The 24114-nt window shown below is 46.8% G+C and overlaps 4 protein-coding genes and 1 pseudogene across 10 annotated transcripts in view; 3 read left to right on the top strand and 2 right to left on the bottom strand.

Moving 5' to 3' along the window:
• The window catches only part of LOC149440463 (uncharacterized), a 28895-nt gene extending 12096 nt beyond the window's left edge, over window positions 1-16799 (top strand). The window contains exons 4-11 of one of the 5 annotated variants that reach the window (XR_016307596.1): window positions 11672-11795; window positions 11912-12009; window positions 12099-12302; window positions 12382-12588; window positions 12669-12863; window positions 13019-13154; window positions 13417-15782; window positions 15843-16799. Coding sequence is in view for 4 of the 5 variants with exons in the window: in XM_089658521.1 (XP_089514647.1) it covers window positions 11672-11795; window positions 11912-12009; window positions 12099-12302; window positions 12382-12588; window positions 12669-12863; window positions 13019-13154; window positions 13417-14810 (2358 nt within the window). In the remaining variant the exon portion in view is untranslated. The other 4 variants (XM_089658523.1, XM_089658521.1, XM_089658524.1 and 1 more) reach the window with 4 other exon arrangements.
• The window catches only part of LOC149440459 (uncharacterized), a 200408-nt gene that overhangs the window by 151904 nt on the left and 24390 nt on the right, over window positions 1-24114 (bottom strand). The window lies entirely within an intron of this gene.
• The window catches only part of LOC149440461 (uncharacterized), a 60714-nt gene that overhangs the window by 25990 nt on the left and 10610 nt on the right, over window positions 1-24114 (top strand). Inside the window, exons 1-3 of one of the 3 annotated variants that reach the window (XM_089658516.1) lie at window positions 19184-19253; window positions 19381-19515; window positions 19602-19725. In XM_089658516.1, the coding sequence (XP_089514642.1) occupies window positions 19197-19253; window positions 19381-19515; window positions 19602-19725 (316 nt within the window). In that variant the 5' untranslated portion in view covers window positions 19184-19196. Of the gene's footprint in view, window positions 1-11496; window positions 11586-19183; window positions 19254-19380; window positions 19516-19601; window positions 19726-24114 lie in introns of those variants that run through there. The other 2 variants (XM_089658519.1, XM_089658515.1) reach the window with 2 other exon arrangements.
• Window positions 1259-10794, bottom strand: LOC149440464 (uncharacterized). The gene is made up of 2 exons (XM_089658579.1): window positions 9559-10794; window positions 1259-4897 (listed from the first exon to the last, which is right to left on the bottom strand). The coding sequence occupies exon 2, from the start codon at window positions 4660-4662 to the stop codon at window positions 3244-3246; it is 1419 nt and encodes a 472-aa protein (XP_089514705.1). The 5' UTR covers window positions 4663-4897; window positions 9559-10794; the 3' UTR covers window positions 1259-3243.
• LOC149440462 (uncharacterized) lies at window positions 20110-21836 on the top strand (annotated as a pseudogene).

Below are 24114 nucleotides of genomic sequence, written 5' to 3'. Positions count from 1 at the left end.
GGGAAGCCCCTGCACTGGTACGAGGTGAGTGAAAATGAACCCCATCATTGGTAACAACGGAAAGTAAAAGGCCCATCGTTGGTGCTCGTGGGATAAAATAAGCCCCATCATTGGTGTCAGTGAGTTTAAAAAAAAAAACATTTCTGGTGTCAGTGGAATAAAACAAGCCCCATTGTTGGCGTAAGTGGGATAAAATTAGTCCCATCATTGGTGTCGGTGAGATAAAATTAGTCCCATCATTGCTGTCGGTGAGATAAAATTAGTCCCACCATTGGTGTCGGTGAGATAAAATTAGTCCCACCATTGGTGTCGGTGAGATAAAATTAGTCCCACCATTGGTGTCGGTGAGATAAAATTTGTCCCATCATTGGTGTCAGTGAGATAAAATTAGTCCTATAATTGGTGTCGGTGGGATAAAATTACTCCCATCATTGGTATCGGTGGGATAAAATTAGTCCCATCATTGGTGTCGGTGAGATAAAATTAGTCACATCATTGATGTCGGTGAGATAAAATTAGCCCCATCATTGGTGTCGGTGAGATAAAATAAGTCCCACCATTGGTGTCAGTGGGGTAAAATAAGTCCCTTTGTTGTTCTCAGTGGGATAAAATAGGTCTCATCATTGGTGTCAGAGGATTAAAATAAGTCTCATCATTGGTGTCTGGGATAAAAGGTCCCATCATTGGTGTCAGTGAGATATAATAAGTCCCATTGCTGTAAATGGAATAAATTAAGCCCCATCATTAGTGTAAGTGGGATAAAATAAGCCCTATCGTTGGTGACAGTGTATTAAAAAAAAACATTTCTGCTGTCAGTGGAATAAAATAAGCACCATTGTTGACGTCAGCAGGATAAAATTAGTCTCATCATTGGTGTCAGTGAGATATAATAAGTCCCATTGTTGGTGTCAGTGGGTAAAATATGTCCCTTTGTTGATGTCAGTGGGGTAAAATAGGTCTCATCATTGTGTCAGTGGATCAAATTCTCATCATTGGTGGCAGCGGGATAAAAAGTCCTATCATTGGTGTCAATGAACTATCATAGTCCCATCGTTGGTGTCGGTGTAATAAAATAAAACCCCAGTGTTGGTGACAGTGGGTTAAAAAAGAACATTTCTGGTGTCAGTAGAATAAAATAAGCACCATCGTTGGCATCAGTAGGATAAAATTAGTCCCATCGTTGGTGTCAGTAGAATAAAATAATCCCCAGCGTTGGTATCTGTGACGGAAGCGTAGGCAGGACAGAACACACAAAGAAGATGGTAAACACACAAAGCTTTATTGAACTACAAAAGACAATTAGGACAGTTCATGGCACTCCGCAACATACAGCTTGTAGGGACACTCACGGTAAGCGGGCTCACGGGGACTCAGCGGGACTTTGGCTGTGGGGCCAGATCTCAGCACAGCTCCCACACAGCTCTCTAGGGACAACAGCAGCCTCACGGGGTCTCTGGCTGTGGGGCCTGACCTCAGTGCAGCTCCCACACAATGTTCTAGGGACAACATGTGCACGGGGACTCAATGGGACTTTGGCTGTGGGGCCTGGCCTCAGCACAGCTCCCACACAGCTCTCTAGGGACATCAGGCTCACGGGGACTCAGCGAGACTTTGGCTGTGGGGCCTGGCCTCAGCACAGCTCCCACACAGCTTTATAGGGACAACAACCTGCTCACGGGGCCTCAGCGGGACTTTGGCTGTGGGGCCGGACCTCAGCACAGCTCCCACACAGCTCTCTAGGGACAACATCAGGCTCACGGGGACTCAGCGGGTAGCGATGGCTCAAGCACTCAGGGGGACAGCCCAGGTAGCTATACTCCAGGCACGCCATGGTGTCTTGGAAATTCGCTTTAACGAATTTCTCCTTACCGTGAGTACTCGCAGTTGGATGCGCAGAAATCCCCCATAAAGCTGTGCGAATCTCGCTTACCACGACTTCAGCTAAACTACACGATTCCTGCCCATCCAGCTACTTTAGCTTCTGTTGAAATGTGGGTGATGGAGCTCCGTTACCCTAGAATGATCACACGACATTCTCAGGTTGATGGTTGAATTCACATAAGGAAAGTTTTTTTCTCCCCTCTGGTTTTATTACAAATACACACACGCCCCCCCACATGAATAAGGTCAAATCCCTCCCACAGAACAATGCAATGGGGAGTGCCTATACACAGGATGTACATTCCGATTGGAGCATAGCCTTTCCTATTATCTGTCACTGGTCCTCCCCCATGAGCCTTCTGAGGTCAGCAGACTTCCTCCCCTTCCCCCCATGAGCCCTCTGTGGAGAGCATATCTCCTCCCCTTCCTCCCATGAGCCCTCTGTGGAGATCTCTTGTTCCAGCTCCTAGCAGTATGTCCATTCTCTGTACAAGCATTCCCTAGAAATATCAGTCTGTACCTGGATGGGCCCGATACGATCTTTATTAAAACACATCCATCCAAGATACAGTTCAGATTGGTAATGGGTTGTAAGATATGCATAAGCCTACACGCGGAGTTCGTACCGCTTGGCGCCTTGCGGCACGGAGCCCATGTGGTACTATGCTGCTGATATGTGGATACAGGCCCGCGGTCTACTGCCAGCGGCATTCGCATCGAATGCCGTGGTGGTATACACGCCGGTCTATAAGCGCAGATCCGCCATCTCATCCATTACCGAGCTGAGTACTGTAATACATACATTGTACATGCGCATGGCCCAATTGCAGCCTTCAGAGCTTTAATTAAGCCACACGAGAGACATATGAATAACACGAATATATGACACATTTAAAGTTCGACCAACAATACAAAATTTCCATGACATTCCCTCCTGTTTTATCATATTCTCCTCGTGTCCCTTCTTGATCTTCTTCAGCTTGATGGGTGTAGTCTCAAAACCTCAAAGAGTTCCTGTAGTTGTCCCTGAGAATAAAGCTCCACGGGGTACCTGAAACAACAAGACCCGACGCAGACTCGACGCAAACAGGCTTGATTGAAGCAATGATCCTCAAGAGCGTTGGAACCTTCACTACAGGAAGGCTCTTGCAAAAACCACAAACAGACTTGTGGTATGAATAAGGCTTGTGATCCCACGGTGGTCTGGGGAGATCCAGCAGCAGATTCTCAAATTTCCCCTGCAGACGGGGCCACACAAGGCTGGTCTCGACCCAGACAGTTTTCCAAATCGCAGACACAAACCATGATGAGGCTTGAAGCTTGCTTGGAGGTCTTGGAGAATGTGGTCTTCAGGGAGATAAATTAGAGGGAAGCCAGGACGTAATCTGTAGAGAAGGTGGTTGGTTGGTGAGGTCTTCCTCCGATCAGTGTTTGGAGTGGAATCCCAGGAGCGGGCATGGAGATGTGGTTGTCTGCCCGAGCTTGGCTTACACGGTCGATGAGGCAACAGGAACATCTCACCGCGGCATATAAGAGGCAGAGGAAAAAGAGAAGCATCAGGACATACACTCCCACTTCCTTCAACCAAGATCCGATGGAGAACAGGAGATCTCCCAATCCTCCCAAACCCTTGAACGGATTCCAACCCTCACTAGCTATAGCTCTAGCTTTTCCCTGTAGTTCACTAACTTTGTCCATATGGGCCTGGACCTTGTCATCGGTGTCTTCTATCCAAGTACAACAATCCTCTCCGATGAACTCACAGAACCCCCCTTTGGCGGCTAAAAGATAATCAAGGGCCATCTTCTCCTGAAGCACTAAAATTCCCATCTGCCGTTGTTCTTGGGCAATTTCTCTGACAGCCTCTACGGTCTCGTTAAACATACTATCCACGATGACAGAAAGATTGTTCAGGCGCTTCATAAGTTCTATTCCCCAACCTGTCCATGAAGGGAACCAAGCCCATGCCTGGTCGCCCTCAGAGAACAGCTCCCTGCGAACTCTCCCTGCCATCCTTACCTTCTTGTGGACCATCAACTCTTCATGATCCATCACTACATAGGATGCGGGGACTAGCTTTATGAGGGCACACGAACCTTTCGCGTTCTGGGAAAATGTTCTATAGGCTGCCGAACCACACAGAAAATAGTATGGACCTGTCAGAGCAGAGCAGGAGGAGTTCCTCGTTCGGCCTCTGGCACTGAGCAACAGTTGCACAGACTGGGGGATTGCTCCCTCAGTCTGCACATCACATCCGTCCTTCCAACACACGTGGTCTGGTCGGTCAGTGTGGTTACTCAGAAGGGAAGTCTGGTTAGTCAGATTGACAGTTATACCTCCCTCACAGGTGGTAGTCCCAACAAACTTGTTACCTGTGCCAAAGCTGATGTTAAAGCACACCTGAGGGCTGCCTAGCTGCCCAGTTACCCATAATGGACTGACGAGGTTCCTACAGGAGCTAGAGCTAATATTGGTGCTAAAACTGATGTTACCTGCTAAAAATGTGTCATTAAGTTCTACAGACAAATGTCTACGTGGGGGCTGACCAGGGGTCCCTTGCTTTTTCATGCCGACGCGGATGTCATATAAGGCATGAACAGCGGCCATTGCGGACATGTGATGACTGGGTGGGGGCTTAGAGCATACCCAACAGTTGGTTTTGTTGGCGGTTCTGGCTAAACGCAGATGCATTTTAAATAAAAGGTTGGGGTATCTGCCGTCTTTTCCTCCGTTCACACACATGTAAGACATACAAACAAAAAGGAAAATGACACCCCTCATTCTCTGGTGTAGCTGAAAAGCTTCTTGCAGTGGCTTGCGTGCACCCAGTTGTCTCGTCCCTCGAGCTTGAGTGAGGTAGGTGTCGTCAGCTGGACTTGGTATGGTCCGGTGAACCGTGGCTCGAGTCCGGTTCTTTGATGTTTCTTTAGGACGACCCAATCACCTGGCGCTACGGGGTATGATATGGGGTGTGTCGCCGCTGACTCCAGTTCCACCAAAGAAATGCAGTCGTGTCCTTTGGAAGAGAGGTTAGTAGTGGACAAAGAAGACATGTTAGCAGAAGAGGTGTTAGTATTGTTAGTCGTGTTGCAAAATTCAGCACTGTCATTGCTGTCCTCCCCCCCCTTCTCATCTTCCAACACAGGAAGAAGAGAAGCTGGGTTAAGAATAGTGCATCGTTTGATAGTGAGGTTAGTAGGGGTTAGGAGGGCTTTCCCCTGAGAGGGGTACCTTGCCTTGGATGTCCTGTTTTCGCAAGACCGTTCTTGCTGCACTGGTGTCGGTGAGGCAAGGGAGGGGATATTTTAATTCCTCTAGAAAAAGATGGATCAGGGCCGACACCGATTTGTCAACTTCCTATGAGAATTCATAGGAGTTACTTACCATGGTGGTCACAGGGGCGGAGGACTCATCAGGAATGAACTGCCACCGACCTTTAGGTAATTGGGGACAGCTCCTCCTCATGTGCCCCGTTTGGTGGCACTGGAAGCACCTGGGTGGGGGCCTATCCTTCCTGTGACCCAGATCCCTTGGTCTTTCGTGTGGGGTCTGGGACATAAGAACTTTGGCCTTGTCCTGTTTTCTTCTATCCATTTCCCTCTCTATTGCCGCAAGAGTGGAAAGGATAGCAGGGATAGACATCTCATTATATTCGGGTCGGGCCAGAACCACCCTTTCCCGAATTTTAGTATCGATGCCTTCCAAAAATTTGGCCCACAACAGAATGTGCGTCGCGGTCACCTTTACCCCTTCAGTTGGAGCATCAGGTCCAACTTCCAGATCCGCATCCAGTGTCGTCTGCTTGAGACGGCGCCAGAAGCAGGCGCTTTCCTCATTAGGACCCTGGGTGAGCTTCATCATGTCCGTAGTAGAGGTAGCGCCATACATTTCTGGAAGCTTTGCCTTTAGCTGTGTACAGAACTCTTTGCCCCCTGAAGTCATCTCCTCATGAGTGGTTATATAGCACCCTGCAATAACCGGGTGTCTATTCCCCTTGATTCGCAGATAGTCTGCAAATCGGTTGTTGAGTAGGCTTCATAGTTGGAAACAGAAGGAGCTGGGGTGAAGCAGGGAGAAGGGAGAGGTAGAGGCTGAGGCATAGATACAGAAGACACAGAAGGTACGTCAAGAGTGACGTCACTAACAGAAGAGACAGGTGCAGTTATACTTCTCTCAGCCACTGTTGGTTGTTCGGGAACCCCAGCAGACCCTGATCCTGCCTGCCTTAGTAGAGTCAGCCCTGAAAGAGCTTCCTCCACCTATGACACCGGATCCTCCTGTTTTATTCCCTCTGGAGGCCAGGTATACATCACCTGGTTCTTCCGGACAGACACCAGTTTATGTATGCCCTGCTTCCCTAATTGGATTGACCTGTGAAGCCATAGCTGTGCGATCTCTAGTTCTGACGCCTGCATCCGTGGTTCAAATTCAGAGATGAATTTTTCCCACCTCCATGCGTCAAATGTACCTTCCCGGGGAATTTCCCATCTGGTACCCTTCGACCATTTATTCCACCTTTTGAGGGGTTCTGTAGACTTCCCCCCCAAACTCACCTTCATCAGTTGTGCAGCTGTCCTTACCCTGAAGAGGGCTGGTTCCCCCTCTCTCTTCATGGACTGACTACTGCCCATCGTGACTAGTCACTGGTATATATCCCGCGTCCGGGTACCTGTTTACCCCCTGGAGCACTCGGTGGGATCCTACCGAGAGGCCTGATTCCACCACTTTCCCAGCACAGCGTAATTTATGTGATTCTTATCGATCACCCGAAGCGCATCAAGTGGCGGTCAGACTGAGAGCACACCTCCCACTCCCACAGCGCAATTTATGTGATCCTAACCACCCGAAGTGTTTGTGGTAACCAGGCTAAGCGTTACACTTCCCTGGACCGCCCACTCGCACAGCGTAATTTATGTGGTTCTCATCACCCACTGTGTTTGGCAGGCCACACCGCACAATGATGAAAGTGGCTTTTCTCTCCCTGCACACAGTAGCTAACACAAGTCAAAACAAAAAGAGGGGTTCTTGGATGTTACTTAGGGGTCACTGGTTGGCCGGAAACCTGCTAACTGACCTTTAGGAAATTTGTGTAAAGAAAAATCTTTCATAATACACACAGAAAAACCCCTTTTCAACCTGAAAAACCGTTAAAAAGGACAAAGTGGAACCTTATGGAAAACACGGGACGTTTCACAGTAAAACAATTACACAGAGGTAAACCGAAAAACTGCGCCAAAAGTAACCTTGTTGCTGACGCAAAAATCACTCATACCTGCACCGCTAAACGATCTGCGTTACACACGCAATCTTCGCTGCAACCACCTAAAACCGTTTACACAAAAAGTCTGCTGGATGCGAAACACGCAACGCAGCAGCTTTAAAACAAACCCGCTTTACAATAAGGAACTACTTTTAACAGGAAAAACACAAGAAAAACATAATCACTATACAAGAAATCTATGTGCGAAAACCCAGACTTCACCGCGCTCACTAAATGTGGAACACGTGAGGGAAAAACTCGCTTAACACACTTTAAATTGGCTGGCAATACGCAAATTTAAAGCTAAAAGCAAACAAATTAAACTGTAAAAAATTTGGATTAAAAACCACAAAATGGGTCAAATGCATATAGGAAACTTCATGCACATTGCATAGAGATCATTGAAACTCAAAGCGAAACTTGGAAAAAGGAATGGTGGAGAAGCCACATGGCAGTCACAACTGGTTGCCAAACAAAGCAGCACATGTGGTTAGTCAAGAAAATGGCCCCCCACAGGGAAGCACATGGTAGCAGACACTAAAGTGGCCCCCCACAGAGAAGCACATGGTAGCAGACACTAGCCTCAAAATTGCCTCTAACCTCTTACATAAAACAGACTTTTGGACAGAACATACACTGGACAATTACACAACAATATGAAGTACACATACAACACAATTTGGTATAATCACAGAACAGACATAAAACACCAACATATCACACTAACATGCACATGTAACAGAAAGGACCCCCTGCTGCATGCTTGCTGGGAGCAGTAGTACCAAAAAAAACACAGTACAGACTACATACACACAAAGATCTTACAACAGTTAACAATTAACCTAAACCTTTCAGCACTGTAATAATTACCTCACGTGGAGGGGGGTAGAGCAATCACCACAGTACCTACAACCCACAAATACTTACCTAACACTATGCAACAACTTTTACCCACTAAAACATATACCCGTTTAATTTTTGGTTGGAAGATTTTTAAACTTGACCAAATCCAGCCAACCAAACCCCCCCCTCTGCTGCTCTCCGCAGAGACAAACCCTCGTCTTTCACCCACAAATCAAGATTTTAGGACAAAAAGGTCCTTGCTAAGCGGTAATTCTTGTTAGCTAACAGAGAGCGAAATCAGCCACACGAACGTGCAAAAAGCGATCCTCTTAATGGCAGAGAGACCTGAAATGTGCCGGCATACTTTTTGCTAGTTCATGATGGCTCATTCCCCCCTCGTGCTCGGTTAGCTATCCCAGAATACGCGTTAGTATCCACCAGGCTCGCCAAACTGTCTTGGAAATTCGCTTTAACGAATTTCTCCTTACCGTGAGTACTCGCAGTTGGATGCGCAGAAATCCCCCATAAAGCTGTGCGAATTTCGCTTACCACGACTGCAGCTAAACTACATGATTCCTGCCCATCCAGCTACTTTAGCTTCTGTTGAAATGTGGGTGATGGAGCTCCATTACCCTAGAATGATCACACGACATTCTCAGGTTGATGGTTGAATTCACATAAGGAAAGTTTTTTTCTCCCCTCTGGTTTTATTACAAATACACACACGCCCCCCCACATGAATAAGGTCAAATCCCTCCCACAGAACAATGCAATGGGGAGTGCCTATACACAAGATGTACATTCCGATTGGAGCATAGCCTTTCCTATTATCTGTCACTGGTCCTCCCCCATGAGCCTTCTGAGGTCAGCAGACTTCCTCCCCTTCCCCCCATGAGCCCTCTGTGGAGAGCATATCTCCTCCCCTTCCTCCCATGAGCCCTCAGTGGAGATCTCTTGTTCCAGCTCCTAGCAGTATGTCCATTCTCTGTACAAGCATTCCCTAGAAATATCAGTCTGTACCTGGATGGGCCCGATACGATCTTTATTAAAACACATCCATCCAAGATACAGTTCAGATTGGTAATGGGTTGTAAGATATGCATAAGCCTACACGCGGAGTTCGTACCGCTTGGCGCCTTGCGGCACGGAGCCCATGTGGTACTATGCTGCTGATATGTGGATACAGGCCCGCGGTCTACTGCCAGCGGCATTCGCATCGAATGCCGTGGTGGTATACACGCCGGTCTATAAGCGCAGATCCGCCATCTCATCCATTACCGAGCTGAGTACTGTAATACAAACATTGTACATGCGCATGGCCCAATTGCAGCCTTCAGAGCTTTAATTAAGCCACACGAGAGACATATGAATAACACGAATATATGACACATTTAAAGTTCGACTAACAATACAAAATTTCCATGACAATGGGACAGTTCAAACAAGGGTAGTCTGAGCTCACAATAGGGGCAGTTCATGACAAGGGTAGTCTGAACACACAATAGGGGCAGTCCAGGGCACTCCGCAACATGCGGCTTGTAGGGACATACAGTAGGCGGCTTGCAGACACTCACGGTAGGCGGCTTGTAGGGACACTCAGCAACGGACAGCTTCCAGGGACACTCAGCAATGGACAGCAGCACTCACAGCGGTCAGCTTTCCAGGGACAAAGCGAACAGCAGCCAGGGGCCCTCACAGCAGTCAGCTTCCCAGGGACAGCAGTGATTAGCAGGCAGGGGCCCCCACAGCGGCCAGCCTTCCAGGGACAGCAGCAATCAGTAGGCAAGGGCCCTCACAGCGGCCAGCTTTCCAGGGACAGCAGCAATCAGCAGGCAGGGGCCCTCACAGCGGTCAGCCTTCCAGGGACAGCAGCGGTCAGCAGGCAGAGGCCCTCCCAGCAGTCAGCTTTCCAGGGACACTCACAGCCCTGGAGTATTGGCAGAGTGGCACCGGGTAATGGTTCTGACCTTTGGGGGGGTCTCCTGCAGAGTGCTCAGCGGGGATGGCTGCGGAGGCCCGATCCCCCCAACCAGACCTCCCAGCGGCTTGCGAGTCCAGCAGCGGTGGGAAGCAGGTGCACACGAGGAAGAGGCCGGCCTTTTAAAGCTGCGAAGGACGCTTCCCGGTTGCCCCGGCAACAGCTGGCCCTGCGCCGCATCGCCGGGCAATGAGGCACGCCCCCTTGACATGGGTCGCGCTCTCGAGAGCGTGGTCTTTGTCTGTTGGTGAGTGCAGGCGCAGGAAGCTCTTGTGCCCGCATTGTACTCATCAGGGCCGTGCAGCGTCAGGTTGACTGCCACGGCCCGGACATCTCGTGGGGGGGGGGGGGCGCCCCTTCCTTGGCTGAGTGGCCGGGGAGGTGTGAATTTCCCAGCGGGAGGCTATCTCTCCCCCTCCAGCTGGGAGAGATAGGGGATGGAGGATGACGAGAGTCACACCTCTCATCCTGGGTGGCTCAGCTTCAAAGAGCCGTGACAGGATGAGAGGGGGGAGAGGTAGGGGAAGCTGCAGTGAGGGAGAGGAGCAGGTCTGGCACACCGTGACAGTATCAGTTGGTTGGAAAAAAACAAAACATTTCTGGTGTAGGTGGAATAAAGTAAACCCAGTTTTTGGTGTCAGTGGGGTAAAAAGTCCCATCATTGGTGTCAGTGAGATATGATAAGTCCCATTGGTGTCGGTGGAATAAACTAAGCCTCATTGTTGGTGTAAGTCCAAAATACGAGACATTTCTCGGGGCTGCAGTTCCTCAGAGCTCCACGAAGATCTCACTTCTACCCAGAAAGGAAGTCTCTATGGAAGACAGGAAGTGATGTAAGATATAGAGAGGAAGTGATGTCTGGGACAGACAGGAAGTGATGGAAGGTACAGATAGGAAGTGATGTCAGGTAGAGACAGGAAGTGATAGAAGGTACAGACAGGAAGTGATCTCTGGTAGAGACAGGAAGTGATAGAAGGTACAGAGAGGAAGTGATAGAAGGTACAGACAGGAAGTGATAGAAGGTACAGACAGGAAGTGATGTCAGGTATAAGTAGGAAGCTGTGGGTGAGAGGTGAGTCGGGGAGGAAGTAGAGAGGAGACATTGCTGGAAGTGGCAGCAGAGGAGGTAATGGTTGTTTTGCTTCTTTCTTCCCAATTAAAGATCACAAAGAAATCTATAAATCTGCTATGAAATAAAACTCCCAATGTCATTTAAAAAAAAAATTATAATTCATTAATATAGAGGGAGAAGTTGGGGAGGTGATTGGTGGGAAAGGTGACACATCTCCAACATGAAGAGAATGTTCCGGCCCGTAAGTGGGGGAATGTTTTGCCCCTGAAGGGGTTAAACCTTTCGTGGTTGGAGATCATCATCCAAGTTCAGGAGATGCCATGTGACCATGAGTTGGGCAACTTGACAAAAACTTGATGATTTATTCACATATTTATATCTTTTATTTAGGACTTTTTAAGGGTATAAAACATTTTTATTTTGTGCATGAAAAAATGCTGTTTTTTTTTTTTTTTTAATTATAGGCTGGCCAATAAACAAAAAATTGGAAAAAACAGCAACCAGAGGTCCTAGAAGTCACCAGAGAGATCATCGAGCTGCTGACCAGAGAGGTGAGCGGTGCCGGGAATTCTGGGACATTCTCCAGTAACAGACAAGGGATGTGTCTGGATGGTGACTGTATCATTGTGTGTGTCAGGTTCCTATAAGGTGTCAGGGTGTCACTGTCTATTTCTCCATGGAGGAGTGGGAGTATTTAGAAGGACACAAGGACCTCTACAAGGACGTCATGATGGACAATCAGCCGCCCCTCACATCACCGGGTAAGAGGAGACTTTATTGTAAAGGAGAGAGCAGTACGGAGGGTCCACCTAGATCCCCCATCATCTGATAAACACATAGAAACAATGGATTCAGTCAGTGTGTGTGTTTCCGACAGATGGATCCAGTCATGGGAACCAACCAGAGAGATGTCCCCGTCCTCTGTATTCCCGGGATTCCACACAGGAAGGTCACACCATCCCTCACCATCATCAGGTAGATGAGGAACAATCACTGATAGTATCATTAGGATCTGTACATTATCTGCATTGTTACCATTGATGTCATTTTTATTATATATTCAGAGTGTAAACCTGAGAGATTCTACAGTTGAAGTCAAAGAAGAGATAAAAGAGGAGTATGAGGTGATGGAGGAGTTTCGCAAAGATCTGTACCAGGACACCATGGTGGAGTCATCCAGCTCCAGGAACCCACCAGAGAGATGTCCCCGTCCTCTGTATTCCCGGGATTCCACACAGGAAGATCACACCATCCCTCACCATCATCAGGTAGATGGTTGACAATTATTGGTAGTTCTGATTTATACACAGCATGTTTGTTACAATTAATGTTTTATTATATATTCAGACTGGAATCCTCGGGGATTATAATATTGTTGTAAAGGAAGATTATAAAGAGGAGGATGAGGAGTATGGAGTGATGGAGGAGGTTTCAGAAGAACACAAGGATATGATGGAGCCACCTAATACCAGGAACCCACCAGAGAGATGTCCCCGTCCTCTGTATTCCCGGGATTCCACACAGGAAGGTCACACCATCCCTCACCATCATCAGGTAGATGATCAAGAATTAATAATGATTATGATTTATACACAAAGATGTTTGTTACAATGAAGGTCTTATTATATATTTAGAGTGCAAATCTCGGGGATTATAATATTGTTGTTAAAGAGGAGGATGAGGAGTATGGTGAGCTGGAGGAACTTTCTGGAGGACACAAGAACATGTTGGAGCCACCTAATACCAGGAACCCCCCAGAGAAATGTCCCCGTCCTCTGTATTGCCGGGATTCCACACAGGAAGGTCACACCATCCCTCACCATCATCAGGTTGGTGGAGTTGAGGGTCGGGAACATAAAGTGATGGAACACTCTGACATGTGGAGACGATGTGTGGACTCTACAAGATGAGATGTTCTATGTGATCTCACATCATAAATCCTTCTATGTTACAGATGTTATTTTCTGCCATTCTGTTGGTTTAGGGTGAAGATCTGATGAACATGAAAGTTGAGGGTGAAGTAGAAGAGACGTATGTGAGGGATGATCAGCAATATACAGAGGAGGCTGGAATGAGGAGGACATTCATAGAGGAGGACACTCCTACAGAGATCAGCACAGGTGACCAGAATATATTCTTCTCTTATCTCTGCTCTGTTACCGCCCCCCAGCCCCCCATTGGTTCCTGCTCCTCTGACAAGGAGGTGTAAATGTAGAAGTGATCTGGGAGGACCAAAGGCCCTTTGAAGAGGGGAGGAGTCCCAGCTGGTTGGGACATCCACAGAGAACATCTGCTCCTCCTATCTCCCTGATCCAGATGGAATCTTGATGGAAGTGAACTAACCCTCTCCTATCTATTGATGATGTTTTTCTATTTTTCCAGGACCCGCCATGGAGAAACCCTCAAAGGATCGTCTCACTTTATCTCCAGGTTGTAAAATGGAAGATGAGGACATCCCAGGAGATTGTGCCGGAGAAAAGACAATGAGCTCCACTATAGATGGTGGACTTCCCAGTGTGGAGAGACCATGGGATCCCTCTGAGCAACCTCGTACTGTGGGGGATGGGGCCGGGGTTCAGGGGGAGGAGACACTTACCTGTCCTGAGTGCGGGAAAAGTTTTAGCTCTGAATTAGGTCTTTCTGCACATCAGAAGTCCCACACGGGTCAGAAGCTACATTCCTGTTCTGAGTGCGGGAAATGTTTTCTTTATAAATCATTTCTGATCAGACATCAGAGCACTCACACAGGTGAGGAGCTACTATCCTGCCCTGACTGCGGGGAATTATTTCTACGTAAATATCATCTTAGTGTGCACCAGAGATCGCACACGGGTGAGAAGCTTCATTCCTGTCCTGAGTGCGGGAAATGTTTTCTTTATAAATCAACTCTGGTCAGACATCAGACAACTCACACGGAGGAGAAGCTGTTTTCCTGTCTTGAGTGCGGGAAATGTTTTTCACAGAAAGCCCATCTTTCTGCACATCAGAAATACCACAGGAGTGAAAAACCGTATTCCTGTTCTCAGTGTGGGAAACGTTTCACACAGAAATCACTACTTGCCAGACATGAGAGATTTCACACAGAAGAGAGGAAATATTCCTGCTCTGAATGTGGGAAACGGTTTCTGTGGAAATCTGAGCTCACCGTACATCTGAGGTCTCACACAGGGGAGAAGCCACATTCTTGCCCTGAGTGTGGGAAATGTTATCGATTGAAAGCCAACCTAGTCATCCATCGGCGATCTCACACCGGGGAGAAGCCGTATTCTTGCCCCGAGTGCGGGAAATGTTTTTCCAATAGATCCATCCTCAACGTACATCTGATATGCCACACGGGCGAGAAGCCGTATTCCTGCCCCGAGTGCCGGCAATGTTTCCCACGGAAATCAGAACTAGTCATACATCAGCGGTCCCACACAGCTGAGAAACCATATTCCTGCCCTGAGTGCGGGAAATCTTACAAACGGAAGTCGGTTCTTGTCGAACATCAGAGATCTCACACGGGGGAGAAGCCGTTTTGCTGCTCCGAGTGTGGGAAATGCTACCAACAGCGTTCACAACTTGTCATACATCAAAGGTCTCACACGGGGGAGACGCCGTACTCCTGCCCAGAGTGCGGGAAACGTTATCAGCGGAAGTTTCAGCTCATCACCCATCAAAGATCTCACACAGGGGAGCAGCACCCGTATTCTTGTCTCGAGTGCGGGAAATGTTTTTCGCAGAAATCCAATCTTTCCAGGCATGAGAGGTCCCACACGAACCTCAAGGCGCAGTAACGTTAGTGCGGGAAATGTTTTCTTTATGATTGATATTTTTCCGCACATTAGAGATCACACCTCCATTTTTTTGTTTTTAATTCGCCGAGTCTCTCAGAGGAAGGGTAGCAAAGAGCCCAGTCCTGTCATATATGGAACAACGTTTTTGTAACACCACTTAAGTGTTTCTGAAGAACCGAAAAAGTTCAGATTTCCCGTTTTGCAACCCAACTGGGGATACTTTTTTATGTGCTTTTTGCTGGATCCCTATAGGTAGGGATCTTCCTATGCACTGCTATGACCTCCCATCACCATCACTTCTATTGGCCTCTGTTAATGTCTGACTCCTCCCCATCTATTTTAACCCCTCCCCTTCCAGAGGATTCCCCCCCTCTCCCCCTCCAGAGGATTCCCACCCCCCTTACTGACCAGGCCATTTTTTGCGTTACGGCGCTGCGTTACTGCCAATTGCGCGATCATGGAACACCGCACCCAGGTGAAATTGATGTCCTTTTTTCCCCACGAATAGAGCTTTATTTCGGTGCTATTTGATCGCCGTGCGATTTTTTTTTTTTTTTTTTTTTTTTTTCTTTTTGCACTATAAAAAAAAAGACCGATAATTTTGAGAAAAAAAACTATTTTTGACTTCACTATTAAACACGTCCAGTAAAAAAAGTGTAAAAAATCAAGTTTCGTCATAAATTTCGGCCAAAATGTATTCTGCTCCGTGTCTTTGCTAAAGTAAAAAAAAATCCCAATATGTTTAAATTAATTGGTTTATGTGAAAGTTATGACGGTATAGATACTGGGATTTTTAAAATTTTCTGCATTACAAAAAAAATAAAATTTTCGCTATTAAACTTGTCCAGTAGCAAGAAAAATTAAAAATCAAATTTCCTCATAAATTTCGGCCAAAATGTATTCTGCTCCGTGTCTTCGCTAAAATAAAAAAAAAAATCCAGATACGTGGAAATTAATTGGTTTACGTGAAAGGTATAGCGTCTGGAAATGGTGGTATAGACACTGAGATTTTTTTTTTTACATTTTTTCTAGGAATGGCGTCGATCAGCGACTTATAGCTGGACTGCGGTGGGCATTCCGACACTTGGGGGAACTGACTTGGTGACATCCCCAGTGACACCAATACAGTCATCAGTGCTAATAAAAAAAGTACTGACACTGTACTGATAGCACTGGGCAGGAAGGGGTTAACATGAGGGGCCATCAAAGGGTTACTTGTGTGCTGGGAGTGTTTTACTAGGGGGCAGGGTCTATTACTAGGGGGCGGGGTGTGTGTACTTCACCTAATCACACTGCTCTGGATGGCTGTGCGTGCAGTGTGCCCGAGCCAACAGGGAGGAGGACAGTTAGTAAACATCCCCAGTGACACCAATACAGTGATCAGTGCTAATAAAAAGCCCTGACACTGTACTAATGGCGCTGGGCAGGAAGGGGTTAACATGAGGGGTGATCAAAGGGTTAACAGTGTGCTGTTTCACTAGGGGCTGTGTCTTTCACTGTACGCATGCTGCTATGCAGAGCCATCCAAAGCAGTGTGCCTGAGCCGACAGGGAGGAGAACTGTATTGTATGCAAACAGTCCTCCTCCCCTTCGGAGATGCTCGGCAATCACCGGGCGCCAGCGAGTATTCAACAGCCGGGACCCGGTGATTGACAGCCGAGGCCACGAATGGAGAGGCGGGTAGGGCACGTGCATGCCCCCTACCCGGAACTGCAAAATCACGTCTATATACGTGATTTTGTGCACCCGTGCCGCCCTGTAGCAGTACTTCTATAGGGCGGACGGGAAGCGATTAATAATCCCCATTCCCCTCGAATCCATTTCAATTGCTCATTCGACTATTCCAATCCCCCTCCCCCCAACTTTTTTTTCTGTTTTTGAACCTATAAAATGCGTTGGGTTGAGTGTACACGATGTGTAAGTTCCAAAATGATGCGGGTTGGCGTTAACGTTGTGTAATGCACGCAATAAAGATATCTGAATACAAAAGAGTCTGAGGTTTCTTATTGAACCCCCATAGATGGGCATCACGAGTGCAGAACCCAATGATCAGCACTGGTGGGGTTGGCACTGTTCTCTCTTTTGTAGCATCCTCCTGGTCAGGTTTTTGCTCGGTTTAGGTCGATTTTAGTTTTTGGCTCCTTTGTAGCCAGTGAGGCAGGTGGATTGCTTCTGGCTGTTCTGGGACTCCAATGTTGCAGGGTTTGATTGCTCCTCCCTGCCTTCTGGAAGCCCCTGGGCAGTTCCAGCACATAGGTGTGGAGCAGGTGGGTGGGCAGTGTCTAACCAGCCACTTTATTAGGTCCACCGGTTCAATGGCTTGGTAATACAAATTGCTAATCAGCCAATCGCATGGCAGTAACTCAATGCATTTAGGCATCTAGACATCGTGAAGACGACTTGGTGAAGTTCAAACCGAGCATCAGAATGGGGAAGAAAGGGGATTTACAGTGAAGGAAATGTGTATTTGCTCCCCTGCTGATGTTGAATGTTCGCCCACTCACAAAGAAATGATCGGTCTAAAAATCGAACGTTCGGTGTATTGTAACACTGAGAGACAGAATAGCAACAACAAATTCAGCAGAAATGCATGTCTAACAAATGATGACTGATCTGCATGTTCATGAGGGAAATAAGGATTTGATCCCCTATCATTCAGCAGGATTTCTGGCTACCAGGTGTCTTTCATACAGGTAACAAGCTGAGATTAGAAGCAGTCTCTTAAAGGGAGTGCTGCTAATCTCATTTTGTTACCTGTATAAAAAAAACCTGTCCACAGGAGCAATCAAACAATCAGATTCCAAACTCTCCACCATGGCAAAGACAAAAGAGCTGTCCAAGGATGTCAGGGACAAGATTGTAGACCTACACAAGGCTGGACTGGGCTACCAAACTATTGCCAAGCAGCTTGGTGAGAAGGTGACAACAGTTGGTGCAATCATTCACAAATGGAAGAAACACAAAACAAGTGTCAGTCTCCCTAGGTCTGGTGCACCATGCAAGATCTCACCTCGTGGAGTGTCAATGATCATGAGAACAGTGAGGAATCATCCCAGAACTACACGTGAGGATCTTGTCAATGATCTCCAGGCAGCTGGGACCACAGTCACCAAGAAAACAATTGGTAACACACTACGCCGACAAGAACTGAAATCCTGCAGTGCCCACAAGGTCACTCTGCTCAAGAAAGCACATGTCCAGGCCCGGCTGAAGTTTGCCACTGAACATCTAAATGATGCAGAGGAGGATTGGTTGGAAGTGTTGTAGTCAGAGGAGACCAAAATCCAGCTCTTTGGCATCAACTCGCTGTGTTTGGAGGAGGAGGAATGCTGCCTATGACCCCAAGAACACCATCCCAACTGTGAAACTTGGTGGTGGAAACATTCTGCTTTGGGGGTGTTTTTCTGCTAATGGGACAGGACAACTGCACTGCATCAAAGGGACGATGGACGGGGCAATGTACCATCAAATCTTGGGTGAGAACCTTCTTCCCTCAGCCAGGGCATTGAAAATGGGTCGTGGATGGGTGTTCCAGCATGACAATGACCCAAAACACACGGCCAAGGCAACAAAGGAGCGGCTCAAAAAGAAGCACATTAAGGTCCTGGAGTGGCCTAGCCAGTCTCCAGACCTTCATCCAATTGAAAATCTGTAGAGGGAGCTGAAAGTTCGAGTTGCCAAACGTCAGCCACCAAACCTTAATGACTTGGAGAGGATCTGCCAAGAGGAGTGAGCCAAAATCCCTCCTGAGATGTGTGCGAACCTGGGGGCCAACTCCAGGAAATGTCTGACCTCTGTGATTGCCAACAAGGGATTTGCCACCAAGTACTAAGTCATGTTTTGCGAAGGGGATCAAATCCTTATTTCCCTCATGAACATGCAGATCAGTCATCATTTGTTAGACATGCATTTCTGCTGAATTTGTTGTTGCTATTCTGTCTCTCAGTGTTACAATACACCGAACATTTGATTTTTAGACCGATCATTTCTATGTGAGTGGGCGAACATTCAACATCAGCAGGGGAGCAAATACGCATTTCCTTCACTGTAAGTGACTTTGAACGTGGCATGGCTGTTGATGCCAGGCAGGCTGGTCTGAGTATTTCAAAAACTGCTGATCTCCTGGGATTTTCCCGCACATCCATCTCTGGGGTTTACAGAGAATGGTCTGAAAAATAGAAAACAGAAAAGTGTGGGATCCTCCTGAAGTGTGATGTCCACATCCTCTTTTAACCACTTCAACACTGAGCACTCCCCTCCCCCTTCCTGCCCAGGCCAGTTTTCAGCACTGTGGCACTTTGAAATACAATTGTGCGGTCATGCGACTATACTAAATTTGTATATTCCCATTCACATGACCACATCAATGAGGAGGACCGGAGTCACATGATTGAGAAGATACTAAACCTCACCCTGGAGATCATCTACCTGCTGACCGGAGAGGTGAGGAGGATTCTGGGAGGTCACATGACGTCACTCTCATCTCTATTAATAAAACACAGCCCTGACCGGAGAGGTGAGGAGGATTCTGGGAGTCTAACATGATGTTCCTATTGGTTCCCCAATACAGAGATTTCCTCTTCTGAAGTCAGGTGATCATATGACCATTACAGTGCCTCCATGTGACTCCCTAAACCCTGAGAGACACAACATGCAGAAGATTCTAGAAGTCACCAAGAAGATGATGGAGCTGCTGACAGGAGAGGTGAGCGGTGCCGGGAATTCTGGGATATTCTCCAGTAACAGACAAGGGATGTGTCTGGATGGTGACTGTATCATTGTGTGTGTCAGGTTCCTATAAGGTGTCAGGATGTCACTGTCTATTTCTCCATGGAGGAGTGGGAGTATTTAGAAGGACACAAGGACCTCTACAAGGACGTCATGATGGACAATCAGCCGCCCCTCACATCACCGGGTAAGAGGAGACTTTATTGGAAAGGAGAGAGCAGTACGGAGGGTCCACCTAGATCCCCCATCATCTGATGAACATCTGCCTATAGTATTGGGCTGGTTCCAGTCGCACAGATATGATAACACAGATCGAACCTTTCCTGGTTGTTCCCTCTTCTTCTTGCAAACTTATAGGTCAATGTTGTAGTTGAGCTTCGGGCCGTTATATTTATAGACATCATTTAGTCTATTTTTCCCACAAGGTGCGTAATGACCCTCTTGCCTGTTAGAGATCACATGACCCAGTGCCTAGGCTTGTGCTTGTGTGAACACATCTGTGGGACATCCACAGAGAACATCTGCTCCCTGCTATCTCCCTGATCCAGATGGAATCTTGATGGAAGTGAACTAACCCTCTCCTATCTATTGATGATGTTTTTCTATTTTTCCAGGACCCGCCATGGAGAAACCCTCAAAGGATCGTCTCACTTTATCTCCAGGTTGTAAAATGGAAGATGAGGACATCCCAGGAGATTGTGCCGGAGAAAAGGCAATGAGCTCCGCTATGGATGGTGGACTTCCCAGTGTGGAGAGACCATGGGATCCCTCTGACTCTGAGCAACCTTGTACTGTGGGGGGGTGGGGCCGGGGTTCAGGGGGAGAAGACGTTTCCCTGTCCTGAGTGCGGAAAATCTTTTTCACGGAAATATTGTTTTTCTGTACATCAGAGATCTCACGCAGGTGAGAAGCTTCATTCCTGTGCCGAGTGTGGGAAATGTTTTCTTTACAAATCAGAACTGGTAACACATCAGAAATCTCACACGGGGGAGAAGCCATATTCCTGTGCTGTGTGCGGGAAATGTTTTTCACGGAAGTCCAATTTTTCTGCACATCAGAGCTCATTCATAGGTGAGGAGCTACATTCCTGTCCTGAGTGCGGGAAACGATTTTCCAAGCATTGCGATCTTTCTGTCCATCAGAGATCTCAAACGGTTCAGAATAAATATTCCTGTGCCATCTGCGGAGAAATATTTTTCTATAAATCGCTACAGGTGAAACATCAAAGATTCCACAAGGGGTAGAAGCCGTTTTCTTGTCCCGAGTGTGGGAAACGTTTCTCAGAGAAGTGCAAACTTTCTGCACATCAGAGATTACACACGAGGGAGAAGCTTCATTCCTGTCCTGAGTGCGGGAAATGTTTTCTTTATAAATCAGAACTGGCTGAACATCAGGGATCTCACATGGTAGAGAAGCCATTTTTCTGTTCTGAGTGCGGAAAAGTTTTTCAAAGAAAAGCAATTTTTCTGCACATCAACGATCGCTCGCGGGTGAAAAACCTCATTCCTGTTCTGAGTGCGGGAAATCTTTTCTTCGTAAATCAGAACTGGTCGTACATCAGAGATGCCACACAGGTGAGAAGCCGTATTCGTGTCCTGAGTGCGGGAAATGTTTTACACAGACGTCTTATCTTACCAGACATCAGATAATCCACACAACTCTTGAGCAGCTTCATTCCTGTCCTGAGTGCGGGAAATGTTTTCTTTATAAATCAGAAATGGTCACATATCAGAGATCTCACACGGGGGAGAAACCGTATTCTTGTTCTGAGTTCGGGAAATGTTTTTCGTGGAAGTACAGTCTGTATGAACATCAGTGAAGCCACACAGGGGAGAAGCCTTATTCCTGCCCTGAGTGCGGGATATGTTTTTTTTATATAAAACGAATCTCAATAGGCATCTGAAACACCACATGGGTGAAAAGCCGTATTCCTGCTCTGAGTGCAGGAAAAGTTTTGTATGTAAAACGGATCTCGCTACACACCAGAGGTCTTATTCCGGGGAGAAGCCGTATTCCTGTCCTGAGTGCGGGAAATGTTTTTCAAGAAAGCACAATCTTTATGAACATCAGAGATGCCACACAAAGGAGAGACCATATTCCTGCCCTGACTGCGGGAAATGCTTTTCATGTCAATTTAATCTCGCTGTGCATCTGAAATGCCACACGGGCAAAAAGCCATATTCCTGCTCTGAGTGCGGGAAATGTTTTACATGGAAGTACAGGCTTCATGAACACCAGAAATGCTACACGGAGGAGAAGCCGCATTCCTGTCCTGAGTGTGGGAAATGCTTTTCATGAAAGTGTAATCTGGATAGACATCAGCGGTTCCACATAGATGGAAAGGCAAATTCTTCCTCTGAGTGAGGCAGATGATTTTCGAGGAGGCGTGGCCTACATATGCGTTCGCCACTGCCGACAAGGACGGGGGCACTTTAAACTTTTTTTTTTTGCACTGTCCCTTTTAAAAAACATTTTAACCACTTTTATTCCTATCACAAGGAATGCGTGCATCCCCTGTGATAGAAATAATTAGTGACAAGTCCTCTTTATGGAGAGATATGGGGGGACAATGAGACATAATTAGTGACAGGTCCTCTTTATGGAGAGATATGGGGGTTAATGAGAAATAATTAGTGACAGGTCCTCTTTATGGAGAGATATGTGGGGACAATGAGACATAATTAGTGACAGGTCCTCTTTATGGAGAGATATGGGGGTCAATGAGAAATAATTAGTGACAGGTCCTCTTTATGGAGAGATATGGGGGGACAATGAGACATAATTAGTGACAGGTCCTCTTTATGGAGAGATATGGGGTCAATGAGAAATAATTAGTGACAGGTCATCTTTATGGAGAGATATGGGGGTCAATGAGAAATAATTAGTGACAGGTCCTCTTTATGGAGAGATATGGGGGTCAATGAGAAATAATTAGTGACAGGTCCTCTTTATGGAGAGATATGGGGGGACAATGAGACATAATTAGTGACAGGTCCTCTTTATGGAGAGATATGGGGTCAATGAGAAATAATTAGTGACGGGTCCTCTTTATGGAGAGATATGGGGGGACAATGAGACATAATTAGTGACAGGTCCTCTTTATGGAGAGATATGGGGTCAATGAGAAATAATTAGTGACAGGTCATCTTTATTGAGAGATATGGGGGTCAATGAGAAATAATTAGTGACAGGTCCTCTTTATGGAGAGATATGGGGGTCAATGAGAAATAATTAGTGACAGGTCCTCTTTATGGAGAGATATGGGGGGACAATGAGACATAATTAGTGACAGGTCCTCTTTATGGAGAGATATGGGGTCAATGAGAAATAATTAGTGACGGGTCCTCTTTATGCAGAGATATGGGGACAATGAGACATAATTAGTGACGGGTCCTCTTTATGGGGAGATATGGGGACAATGAGACATAATTAGTGACAGGTCCTCTTTATGGAGAGATATGGGGGGTCAATGAGACATAATTAGTGACGGGTCCTCTTTATGGAGAGATATGGGGTCAATGAGACATAATTAGGGACGGGTCCTTTTTATGGAGAGATATGGGGTCAATGAGACATAATTAGTGACGGGTCCTCTTTATGGAGAGATATGGGGACAATGAGACATAATTAGTGACAGGTCCTCTTTATGGAGAGATATGAGGGGTCAATAAGACATAATTAGTGACGGGTCCTCTTTATGGAGAGATATGGGGTCAATGAGACATAATTAGTGACGGGTCCTTTTTATGGAGAGATATGGGGTCAATGAGACATAATTAGTGACGGGTCCTCTTTATGGAGAGATATGGGGGGACAATGAGACATAATTTGTGACGGGTCCTCTTTATGGAGAGATATGGGGGGTCAATGAGACATAATTAGTGATGGGTCCTCTTTATAGAGAGATATGGGGTCAATGAGAAATAATTAGTGACGGGTCCTCTTTATAGAGAGATGTGGGGGGACAATGAAACATTAGTACAATTAGGACAATGAATAATTAGTGACGGGTCCTCTTTATGGAGAGATGTGGGGGGACAATGAGACATAATTAGTGACGGGTCCTCTTTATGGAGAGATATGGGGGGTCAATGAGAAATAATTAGTGACGGGTCTGCTTTATGGAGAGATATGGGGGGTCAATGAGACATAATTAGTGACGGGTCCTCTTTATGGAGAGATATGGGGGGACAATGAGACATAATTAGTGACGGGTCCTCTTTATGGAGAGATATGGGGTCAATGAGAAATAATTAGTGACGGGTCCTCTTTATGGAGAGATATGGGGTCAATGAGACATAATTAGTGACGGGTCCTCTTTATGGGGCGATATGGGGGGACAATGAGACATAATTAGTGACGGGTCCTCTTTATGGAGAGATATGGGGGGACAATGAGACATAATTAGTGACGGGTCCTCTTTATAGAGAGATATGGGGGGTCAATGAGACATAATTAGTGACGGGTCCTCTTTATAGAGAGATATGGGGGGTCAATGAGACATAATTAGTGACGGGTCCTCTTTATGGAGAGATATGGGGGGTCAATGAGACATAATTAGTGACGGGTCCTCTTT

Source organism: Staurois parvus, unplaced genomic scaffold (genome assembly GCF_062004578.1).
Source record: "Staurois parvus isolate SC_StPar_1 unplaced genomic scaffold, SC_StPar_1.0 ptg001079l, whole genome shotgun sequence".
NCBI lineage: Eukaryota > Metazoa > Chordata > Amphibia > Anura > Ranidae > Staurois > Staurois parvus.
This window is presented reverse-complemented; position numbering and strand designations above follow the sequence as displayed.

Coding starts and splice junctions, on each gene's coding strand:
- LOC149440464 (XM_089658579.1), bottom strand. CDS start 4,662: ATGAGGGGTGTCATTTTCCTTTTTGTTTGTATGTCTTACATGTGTGTG.